General features: G+C 49.5%; 1 protein-coding gene across 1 annotated transcript; it reads left to right on the plus strand.

Moving 5' to 3' along the window:
* The first annotated feature begins 5,900 nt into the window (after positions 1-5,900).
* LOC148009273 (uncharacterized) lies at positions 5,901-11,164 on the plus strand. The gene is made up of 2 exons (XM_087673522.1): positions 5,901-5,921; positions 10,766-11,164. Exons 1-2 carry the CDS (start codon positions 5,901-5,903, stop codon positions 11,162-11,164), a joined length of 420 nt encoding a protein of 139 aa, XP_087529648.1.
* Positions 11,165-11,848: the final 684 nt, after the last annotated feature.

An 11,848-nucleotide genomic window follows, 5' to 3' on the forward strand; every position in this document is an offset into this window, starting at 1 on the left:
GAGCGAGAAGCTTGTGCAAAGGCGAATTCAAAAGTCTCCCAAGAGCAAGGCATATTGCACACGTCGTTGCAAGGGGTTCTGCTAATAGTCCCAAGTCCACGCGGTCATAGCTGAGGGCCAGTGCAACAAAGGTGGCATCAAGCTGTTTGATGCAGTCCACCACATCATCCCCAGTGTCCTCTGCGAGGTCAGCGGCCAGCGTTAGGAATGACTTCCGTTCATAGGAGGGCTTAAGGCTGGCGGGTGGTTGGGGTTTGCTGGAGCTGGAGGTTCTGACAGTACAGAGCTGCAGCTAGGGGCCCGTTTGAGTCGGCAACCTGGGCATTGGTTGGACGGATGGGTTGGGTTTGATCTTAGGGGCTATGCTACTGCAGTCAGCTAGGCTGCTGAGCTGCAGGTTGGGTTGGTTGGATGATGCCACTTGTGGTGATGGCCGTTGTTTGGGTCGTTGGACGTGTGTGACGCCCGTGGGTTGACACGCAGAGGAGTCGGATGATTGGGGTGAGTCTTGTGATTCGTGGTCTTGAGGTGTCGGGGGACAAGGCCTTGAGGTCGACGTAGAACGAGGGCCTGTGACAGTTGGGATTTTAGGGATCCACAGCGAGGCATTCCCCTCATAGTAGCCTTGTGCACGCAGGAGGACTTTAGGGACCCACATTTGTTTAATCACGCGGCACTTGCGATGATGGCGTCTTGGTTTCCTAGGTTTAGGTTTGTAGGTGTTCCGCGGATACGCGCGTCTAGTTCTAGGCAGTTCTTGAGGCTTCTTAGGTACCCATTGCAAGTGAGTCTGTTGGGGTTTTGCTTTGGGTGCGGCGGGCCGCAGTGCGTGGGGATTTGGGTGTGGTAGATATGCATGGCCCCCCTCCTTAGTCCTAGGTGCGGTTGTTTCTATCGGTGGCCCCATGAGCGGTGATGGGGTTACGAGGCCCTTGCTGAAAGTCGTGACAATAGGCACGTTCCCGATCATTAAGTGGATGCGTTGCGACTCATAATCAACATTGCAACGGGTCTGCTTTTTAAAAGTTCGCCCGAGCAATGACTCTGTGCTTGCATCCATGGCATTTGGCAAGACATAAAACAACATGGGAATAGTTTCAGTCTCGATAGAAACGACGACTCAGCACGTGCCAAGGATCGGGTAGGATTGAGCCCCGTATGGGCTCAATCTGGCTGTTGTGGGATGAAGTATTGGTGCACCAAGCCGGGTCCAATGCTCATGCATCAAAATGTTAAAATCTGCCCCCTCGTCAATCAGGGCATTGAAGGAGCACGTCCGCTTGGCCGTGACCATGATGCGGAGGTAGGCGGGTTCTACAGGCTCCTCCTCATTCTCGCAGATTTTCGTAATTGTGGCTACTCGTATTTTGACGAGTGGTTCTACCATTGGTGGCTCATGCAGCGGATGAGTGGGCGGATAGTACTTCTTGATTCGACTGCCATTGAAGAAGCCCATTCCCTCACCATCCAGTGTTTCCAGCTCGACATTACTAGTTCAGCTGATTGTGCGGACCTTAAAGGGTCCGAGACCTTTGAATTTCATCTTTTGCTTATGTCCTTTAACTGAGTAGAGGAGCACTAGGTCACCCTGCTCAAACTCTCATTGTTTGACATGTTTGTCAAACCAGCTTTTGCGTCGGGCTTTCTCACAAATAAGTGCATGGGTGGCTAGGAGACGAACTTCTGACAGGCGTTCTAGCTCAACCAAGCGTTGCGCCCATGCTTCCTTCCCTTCCCATTGTTCTTGGAGTGCTATTCTCAGGCTAGGGACGAAGAATTATAATGAGAGAATAGCTTCAGTCCCATAGGTTAGCCTAAAAGACGTTTGACCGATGGCCGTCTTATAAGCTGTTCGGTAGGCCCACAAGGCTGCCATTAACTTGTTATCCCAGTCACTTCGTGAGGCTGAGACTACTTTGGTCAGGACATTGATGAGAATTTTGTTGGTTGATTCATCCTGGCCATTAGCCTGAGGGTAGTATGGCGAGGATTTGCGATGGATGATGAGAAAGGTGGATAGGAGATGGGCTATCACTTCATTGATGAAGTGCGTTCCCTGGTCGCTAACCAGTTCGATGGGGCAACCAAAACGCGAGATTACTTGCTCCCATAAGAACTTGGCAGTCGTCCTAGCGTCGTTTCTCCGCGTGGCTCTCGCCTCCGCCCATTTGGTGAGGTAATCCATGGCCACCACGATGTACCTGGCTTGTGAATATTGTGCCGCGGGGTTGATGGGTCCTATGAAGTCAATCCCCCATTTTTCGAAGGGTTGGCGGGCGATAACAGGGGTTAACTCCATCTGATCTTTACGAACCGGGACTTTTGTCCGTTGGCACTCGTCACAATGCTTGACAAATTGTGTGGCATCGCAGAAGAGTGTGGGCCACCATAGCTCGGACTGCAACACCTTTCGTGCTGTAGTGTCCCCGCTAAAGTGTCCTCCCGCAATACCGTTGTGCGCCTCTGAGAGCACATCGTGCATCTCATGCTCACATACGCATCTACGTAGCAATCCATCTTGCCCCAGCCTATAGAGCTGGCCTGCAATCAGCTAGTAGGGCTGGATTTTCAGGATTAAGTGCCTAAGCCGTGCCCGTACTATTGGTCGTTTGGGCAGCCCATGCTCTAGCACTTGGACTATGTCGTCTGCCCAGTATGGTGTCAGATCGGCCCTGAATAGGTCTCTTTCGCTGGATACATGGAATAAGTGGTTGTCCGATAACTCGTCCATGATGCCTTGTCCAGCGGCTTCTCCTGTGGGTATACGGGATAGATGATCAGCCATGTAATGTTGTTTTCCCTTCCGTACCACCACTGAGAAGTCGAACTCTAGGAGCAGGAGAAGCCATCGAGCTATACGTCCTGTAGCGCAAGGTTTGTTCACTAAATAGAGCAGGGCTTGATGGTCTACGAAGAAGGTGAAGGGGGTGGCCAGTAGGTAATGCTAGAACTTCTTCACGGCGAATACCATGGCTAATCCCTCCCTTTCCGTTGTCGAATAATTCATCTATGTCTCAGTGAGTTGCATGCTAGCAAAACTCACTGGGTAATCTAGGTTATGCTCACTAGGTTGGCACAACACTGCCCCCACGGCAAACTTAGAGGCGTCGATGTGTATGTGAAAAGTCATAGTCTAGTCTGGGGCTCGTAGGATAGGTGCCGTTGTTAGGGCTTTTTTCAATTCTTCGTAGGCCCGCTGGCACGCTTCAATCCACTCAAAGACAATTAGCAGTTTGTACAATGGCCTAGCGATCAACGCGTAGTTCAGTACAAACCGTCGATAGTATCCTGTGTGACCTAAGAAGCATTGAACTCCCCTGTAATTACCTGGGGATGGAAGGTCCACGATGACCTTGACCTTCGAGAAGTCCATTGCAATGCCATTCTTGGACACCACGTGTCCCAAGATGCATCCGTGCTTCACCCAAAACTGACATTTCAGGAGGTTGAGGGAGAGACGGTATAAGCAATACCGTTCAAAGACCGCGCGGAGTTTGTCGAGATGTTCGGTCCAGGCCGAATGGACACACAGGTCATCGACAAAGACCTCCAACTCCTTGCAAAGCATGTCCTTGAATATGGTGCACATGAGGCGTTGAAAGGTGGCGGGGGCATTGGTTAGCCCGAAGGGCATGACTACGTATGCAAAGACGCCCCACTCAGTGGCGAAGGCGGTCTTGTGCCTATCTGTAGGATGCACTTGCACCTGATTGTACCCCGAGAAGCCATCCAGGAAACTGTAGGCTTCCTTACCTGCCACTCTCTCAAGCATGTGCTCGGTGTACGGTAAGGGGTAGTTGTCTCTCTTTGTAGCGGCGTTTACTTTCTTGTAATTGATGCACACTCGAATCTTGCCATTTTTCTTCATCACAATGACTATGGGTGACACCCAGTCTATGTGCTCAATTTCGTAAATGAATCCGGCTCTCATCAGCTTATCGATTTCCTCCTTGACAGCATGAGCGTGCTTTGGATTCATGGGGTATGGTCGTTGCTTGACCGGCATTGCATCCGTTGTCATGGGTATGTTGTGAGTCACAACACTCGGATCTACCCCTCGTAGCTCATCTAAAGACCAAGCAAATACATCCCGGTACTCCCGCAAAAGAGTGACAAGACTAGACTCTTCTTCCGTGGTCAAGTCCTCGGCAATGAACATTGGTCGGGATACTTCCCCTTCCAGGGCTAGGTTTACCTCCTTGACCTTGGCTGGCCCTTCGATTGGTTCGCTCTTTTGAATTTCGAAAAGCGCTTAGGGAGGTCTTGTGGCTTCCTTTGTTCCTCTGATCGCGCATCGTTGGGACGCTTAGCCTCATCCTGCCGTAACCGTCTGTGCCTCAGGTGGACAGGTAAGTCTCCCTTGGTGCGTCTGGTCATGGGTGGCCTAGGGATTTCTGGGTCACCATCTGAAGTAACTTCAGACTCAGAGTTAAATTTTCCATTTTCGCTAGAGGAGGTGGTCTCCCCTGGCGGCCGCAGTTCAAATGGCGATTCGGTTCTAAGCAATGTTGCCGTTCCTGGTTGGGCCAGGCCGGCTTGCTCAAAATCCACAGCTCCCATCCATTCCAACCAAGCACGATCACATTTTGTACACATGACTCCTTGGTCCACTCTAAGGGCTGGTCTCGTCTGCGGCTTAGCATCTGCCCGGATTTGCTCAATTTCTTGCCCTTCGGTGTCGTATTCTATGGTATCCACCTCACCCTCACTTCCTTCATCGAAGGATTGGCAATCTTCGTATTCGTCACAGGAATCTGCGTCGCTAGACTACTCATCATCCCCCAAGGCCTGCTCTGCCTCGTCTTGTTGGTCGGGAACCAACGCCCAGTTATACCTGAGGTTTAGTTCATGTACCCTGGTCCACTTCCACTCAGGTTCTTCCAAGAGGTCCTGGAGAGGCTTGAGATTGGCGACTGCGTTGCGTGCCAGTCGGTCCGTTAAGTGCCCTAGTATTCCCTGGAGTTCCCTCCTGTTGGTAGGCACTTGGAAAATGACAGGCTTAGGCCCTTCATGGAGGCTTGCTGCCATCATGTAGACAGGTGTAGGGAGTGTTTCTTTTGGCTTGCCAATTGTTTGACAGCTTGCTCGTATGCCTCATGATCTGAGAACGGCAGGTCGAGTGTAGCGAGAACGTGCATCCAATCCCGCTCGTCCTCTGGGCATGGGATATACTTAGTTAAGGACCCATAGGGTTCCTTGTCCTAGGTGTTTCCCTTGAGCAGAGTAGAGATGGCGTCTAGGTCGACTGGCGAGGTCTTCCAAGTGTCTATCTCTATTCTCACAGCGTTAGTTTGGTTGCCCAGGAAGATCAGGCTGTTACCCCAGTCTTCGACAACTCTAGCATTGCGCATCCAGGGTCGACCCAATAAGATATCATAGTCCACTCCCTTCATGATGATAAAGTCGACAGAGAACTGGACTCCTGCAATCTTCACTGGCCAATTCTTCAAGACCCCGAATGGCTTCACTCGCATACCGTTTGCTAGCGTGACGTTAAACCGAGTAGCTTCGACAGGCGGATTTCCCCACTTCTGTAACACTGCGTGGCTAAGCACACTAACCCCAGCTCCTGTGTCTACAATCCCCTTCCTCGTTGCATCTCCCAGGGCTAGGACTGGCAGGACTGTGTGCCTCTTCGAGCCCTCCCAGAAGGCGTTGACGTGCAAGGATTTAGGCCCGGAGTGTAGCGTCAAACTTGGCAAGTGTGTTTCCACATCCTGGTCTTGAGTATCTGCCGGGGCTTGCTCTTGCGGTCTCTCGACCCAATGCTTGAGGTCCTGACATAGGGCAGAGTGCTGCCTAAGCAGATCTCCCAGGCCAACTGTTACAGGGGTGGCCACTAGTGTGGTCAGGAGATTGCTAAACACTCGTTCTTCCCTTAGCCCAGACTGTCCGGGACAATGGCCGCGGCTGATCTGCAGGTCTGTTGCGTCTAGACTTGGCCTCGATGGCACTGCTTATGGTGTAGTAGCCTCGGCAGACTTAGGTTGGGGCAGTGATAGTGGCGTGCTCATGCTGGAGAGATCCTCAATCTCGTCCTCCGTGATGGGTTCAACATCCTTGAGGTGCTGTTGAGCCTCCCTCACCCATTCCTTCACCTTTTCTATGGCTTCCAATTGCCGCTTGGGGTGTGGGTATTCCCCTACCTTAGCGCTTCCCTTTTGGGCTGTTTTAGGGGCTGAAGTCTCTGCCTCTGCATCTGAGACTTTCTTCCCTTGGGGTAAGGTCGTATCACTGTCGGTTTTTAGTGCGACCTTAGCCTCTGATCTCTTCTTTTTCCGCCTATGGCTCTTCTTTCCTACTGAGGTCACGTCAAGATTGCTAGGTCTTGGCAGAGAGACGCCGGCCTGCTTTGTTTGTGCTCGGGTCATAACTCGCAAGGGAATCATGGTGTGGCCTCCCCATAGGGGCTTTCAACACCAAATAGCCCTAGCGGGACGGATGGAAAATTAGCTGAACCGGAAGGCGACTTCCGTTTTGGGCAGTCTATGAAAAGATGGGTGATTCCGCACTCTATGCACCTTTGGTCAGCTTTGTCCCTATTTTGGTGCTCTCTCTCGGGGCAGCGTGATGAGACATGACCGGGATGTCCACAAGTCCAACAAGTGACCGGATCCTGTGGCTGCCCTCCTAGGTCTCTACCCCGTCCTCGTCCTAATGCCATCACCGGCACAGGTCAGTAATCCATGAGGATTGCATTGCCCTCGTCATCATGCGAGACATAAGGGTATATGTAGGTTTCTTCGTCACTGGGCTCCTCTGCATAGTGTACGGGAGCATCGCTCGGTGGGTGGGTCACATAGGGACCAGGCGATCTAGGAATACCAGTAGGATTTATGTCCAACCTAGGGATCGTTGGTTTCATATCGTTAGGCACCGGTAGGGCTAGCGGGGCTTCCCTTTCGAAGAATGGCTGTGGTCTATTAGCCGGGTAAAGCTGGCCGTAGGGTTGCGTGTATGGTAGTCTTCGTGGTAGTCTACAGTGTGCGGCATCGTGGCCGAACCTACCGCAGTTAGCACAGGGTCTTGACCTAGGGTCCTGACGCTCTGCAGGCAGGTGGTTTCCTCCACAGTATATGCACTGAACGTGCAGATGCATCGGTCGCCTCAACATGTCTTGTATTTTTTCCAATTCCGTCTTGACCTCGACCAAGCCGTGGTCCGTCTCAGTGGCCTTTCCCTTATCTTGGGATGATGGGTTTGATCGATCGCTAGAGGTTGGCGTTCGCTCTAAACTTCGTGGGTTGGTTTCTTCTAGGTTTGAGCACCTGGAGCTCCGCTCTTTCAGCTGGTCATCAACCCTAATGGATTCCTCAAAAACCCTAGCCACCACGTCTCGTTGCAAGCTTGAGTTACCTGCTAGTGCCTTGTACAATTCCTCATTCCGAATCCCGCTGATGAATACGGTCGACACTGCCCTGTCAGTCGGTCTTTCGCCTAAGGGGATTCTTTTAAGGAGGCTTATCACGTGGGTCACATAGTCGCGGATGCCCTCCTTCTCCTTCTGCTTGACGTTCATCAGGCGTACTAGCAGGTTGTCAGAGTATCCGGGTTCGGCAAACCTCTTGACAAAAAGGTCCTTGAGGTTATTGAAGTTGGCTCGTTCTATGGCGTCTAAGCTTGTATACCATGTCCTACCCTTATCGCTTAAGCAAAGTCTGAATGCTTGCGAACGTTGGGCCTGGTCGTTGAGGCCATTGGCTTCACAGACTTGCTCAAACTGCTCGACAAAGCTGTACGGGTCATCCGGTGGTACTTGTCGAGTTGCTTGGCGACAATAGGTATTTTGGCTTGGCTCTTTGAGCCTTGGTTTGCCCCCAGCCTTACAAGTAGCGAGGTTGCTAGCGCAGTGGCATTCTGTTCTACCGCAGTGTTATCGAGCAGCCATTTCATGAGGAGCTCGCCCAGCGTCAGGTCTTCCTCTAGTGCTCTTTCCTGATCTGTCCGGTTCCGGCCAGCCAAGTTCAGCACTCGCTGCACCTCATGCAGCTCCATGCTTTACCTTAGGCTCCTGGCTTGTTGGTCCCTATTGTACTCGGCTATGCCCTGCAATGCCTTGTGGGCTAGCCTTCTCTCCTCCTCTAGGTCCGCAATGATTGCATCTGCCATCCTGCCACGGTGCTCGTACCTGGCATGCGCATCGTAACTACTCACCATCTGTTGTATGGCGTCTGGGAATGCGCTAACATCTAGCTCCCCTGTAAACCGATGGTCTGAGCCTCCCTCTGTCATGGTTGAATTCTTGCGCCTGGTCGTAAGTCAGATCCTTGTCGTTGACGCTCCTTGCTTGATCCTACCCTGCGCTCCGCGCGTTTGCATACACCTTGGGTCTTCTCCTATTGGTGGGTTTTTTGGGCGATTTATCTGAGTGAGTTCCTTTAATTTTTGAATGCAGTGCTCAACTTATGGTCACTCGTGAGTGTGTTGTTCCTCATGCACTTGTGCTCAATCAGGCTTTCGGCTTTCCTAAGTGTACTTCAAGTGCGGAAATTCAACCTGAGTGCTGTGAGCAATTCCCCGGTGTCTCACTCACTCTTGCTCGTTTTGGGCCTGACAGGCTTTGCTACTCTAGTTCTGGCCGTTCTACGGGTTCTAGGGTCCTATGCTGCTTTCTGTTGTTCACGCGGGGGTGGGCCGCTGGGGGAGTGCCCCACTGTGTCCCTGGATGGGTCAGGTTTTGTTCTGGTTTGGCTCTGGGAATCGGACGTCCGATTTACCAGTAATCCAATTTACCAGCGGTCCGATTGTGGGAATCGGACCAGGTGTATCAGGTCCGTGTGTCCGATTCTCAAAAATCGGACGGGCAAGTGTTCGAAGAATCGGCCAAGGGATTCGATTCTGGGCTGGTCTGATTTTGGGCGGTCCAATTTGTCCGACTGGTCTGATCGTACCGGTGTCGTGCTGCTACGCATCCGAGTCGTATACACCTCCATTTCTTTTGTTGTGCATTTGTGTTATTTTCTGCGTGTGATTCATTGTTTGTGTGATGCATTTTGATAATTCGCATCCAATGTATATATTCCCTTAGTGCATGTGTATGATTTTGTTTGGATGCATGATGTGTGTGTGTTAGAAAAATATGAAAAATTGATGCCAAAGGACATTATCAAGCTAATAATTTCAATGATGATCTCTAAGAAAAGTGCAGGAAATTATGGAATCAAAGGAAGGTTTGTGGAAGCGATCATCTTAGTTCAAAAGTTTCCATGACATAAAGTTGAAGGAAGTCTCTCAAAAGTTCTGAAGCGAGCAAAGTGTTAGTGAAGCACTGAGGGAATACTTTGCCATCCAATCTTCAAGGCCGAAGTTGCAGTTTGTGCGTAGATCACCCATCACAAAGCTGTCTGTTAATGGGGCAATTGATGACTCCAAAAATACCCTAAAAGAAAGGCTCAAAGGTGGATGGTGTTGTGGAAAAAGTAGTAAAAGGGGTCTTGAAGGTTAGCCTACAAAAAGAAATGAAAGAGACCGTAAAGAGAAGTGGCAATGCATGGGAAGAAGACAAAGAAACAAGTCCTAAATCAGACAGCAAGAAGTTGTTGAGTCATGAAACTGGTGCTGGATCTTCAGATCTAAAACCATGCACTGATCCCCATTTGGATTTCTCAATGAGCAAACTGGCAGAATGGAAGATTATCGCCAAAGCTAAAGGTATAAGAGATTATCCAAGGATGAAGAGGGGAAACCTATTTTTGGGTTTTTTAACCGATTTTGGAGGGAAAAAAGCAGGCTGTTTTGGAGAGGAAGAATGGTTTTTGATTCGAGGGGAGGCCCTATTTTCTCCTCGTATATTTTTGGCACTGTGGCACGCAGTGAACGGCATGAAAAGAAAACTAATAATAGAAGACGAGGAGAGACGAAAAAAGGGAAGAAAAAGAGGAGACTAAAGGGGGATTCAGGAATCAGGAAGGAAGGAAGGAAGAATCAGAAAATGAAGGCGATAAGGGGAGGAACTTTGCATACAAAGGGGGGGAATTCGATGAACAGGGGAAGGTAATGGCTGAAATTCCTGAAGAACGGAAGCTGGGTTTGTGAAGAAGAACTCCACCAAGCCCATGACTGTGGAAACCTTCTCTGAGTACCCGCCTCTCGGGCGCTTTGCTGTGTGTGACAGGAGGCACAATTGATGAGGAACGAGGAGGCATAATCAATGAAAAACGAGGAGACGATGCTATAAGGTGATGACAAAGCTGTAAAAGACGAAGCCGAGAGGAAGAAGGCCAAATGCTTTGACTTGAAGCTGCAGAGGATGTGCAAAGGAAATAGACGAGTACTGCAAGACGGCAAGCTTTTGCATTGCTGGCATAAACGATCTGCAAGCTCGGACATCGTCGTTGTTCTCGAGGATACACACGAGACTCATCTCCTGATCATTGAACAAGAACCGTTGAAAATCGCTTTAATCTCCTGTAATGGACTGCTTCTGGACAAGGAAGAGACAGCCGTCGCTGTAATAGCGATGCATAAACACAAGGTGAAGAAGGCACAATGTTCTGAACAATCAACAGGGCTGCTCAATTCTATTGGACTTATCCGAGGATGTCGTAAAGCTCAAAGCTTTGCTTAGCCAGGCCAAACGGCCTCGCGTCCAAATCCTACTCTTAGCAGAGATTCAAAGCCTAGACAGAGCTCAGGCTGCGACTTCATCTAATCACTCAACACTTGTACCCCTCCTTAAGGTCCCATCAACACCGAAAATTCGATACACAACCTTGTCTAGCTTCAGCTGGGATTAAGACGATGAGACAGTGAAGCTACTTCCCAGGAAAATGTTATCACAAATTTCAAGTCTACTTCTTTTGATGTCAAGATTCATGATGTGTCTGGCAAAAATTATCGGTGTGGTGTATCCACATTAAGCAAACTTATATTACCTGAGAAGTGTACTACTGATGTCAAGCCCAATCGAATCATAATCACACTCAAGAAGACTGACAAGGGCAATTGGCCTGAACTGCACTTCAAGGCAGATAAGATGAAGCTTAAATGGAAAGCTGACAAGGATCCCATGGCTGGACTGATGGACATGATAAAGAACATGTATGAAGAAGGTGATGAAGATATGAAAAGAACTATTGCTGAAGCATGGACAGAGGCACAAACTGAGAAGAAACCTGATCTTGGAAGACTTGAATGGGGAATCTCTTGTGAAGGCTATCACTAGTCTACTTCAGCAACCGATTCTTTTCTCTCTGCCTCTTCCATATGCCAAGGCTGGTGCATCACTCCTGGAACTTGTTTAAAACAAGTCAACAAGATCACTGCCGGTATCTTCTGACCTACTCAATGTTCTGGAAGACCCCAAGATGAAGTTCAGACAAGGCAAACTGTGACTTGGAGTTGCAATTTGCTCATGGCAGGACATGGCTAACTCTAAGTTTCCACCAAGAGCCATCATCTTCGTTTGCACAGAGATATATAACCTTAACCCATTTCCCTCTTCAGTCTTAATTCCGTTGAAGGTGTTGCCTTCTTTGCTGTTCACTGCTATTGTCTTCTCTTGTGGCAATCTCTTGCTGAAATTTGAATGCTGAGAACAGTCTAGAACTGGTGCTGAATGTTGAGTAGACATATGGGTTGATTGCTCAATGATTAGATTGAAAAAAGGCTCAGAATTGCTGTCCAGCAGAACTCTTTCCAGCAAAACTCTTCAAGACTATGTGCCAATGGCAAAATTGACTTCATACACCTGAATGTAAAACAGATTATGAGATACTACAAATTTTTCTGAACATGGACCTCATGTAATTTACTTGGCAAGGAATATAGTGAACTTTGGCATCAAAAATTCATTTTCTTCTTGTTAGCTTCTTTCCTTGTTGTAACTTGAACTCCGTGTTCAGCAGCC

The sequence above is a fragment of the Lygodium microphyllum genome, unplaced genomic scaffold, assembly GCF_053477565.2.
Source record: "Lygodium microphyllum isolate KBCC unplaced genomic scaffold, Lygodium_microphyllum_v1.1.10 scaffold_31, whole genome shotgun sequence".
Lineage (NCBI taxonomy): Eukaryota > Viridiplantae > Streptophyta > Polypodiopsida > Schizaeales > Lygodiaceae > Lygodium > Lygodium microphyllum.

Bases quoted from the DNA above. Each gene is read 5' to 3' on its own strand.
- LOC148009273 (XM_087673522.1), top strand. From the start codon at position 5,901: ATGGCCGCGGCTGATCTGCAG. The intron at 5,922-10,765 runs GTCTGTTGCGTC...GCTACTTCCCAG, and splicing joins TGGCCGCGGCTGATCTGCAG to GAAAATGTTATCACAAATTT.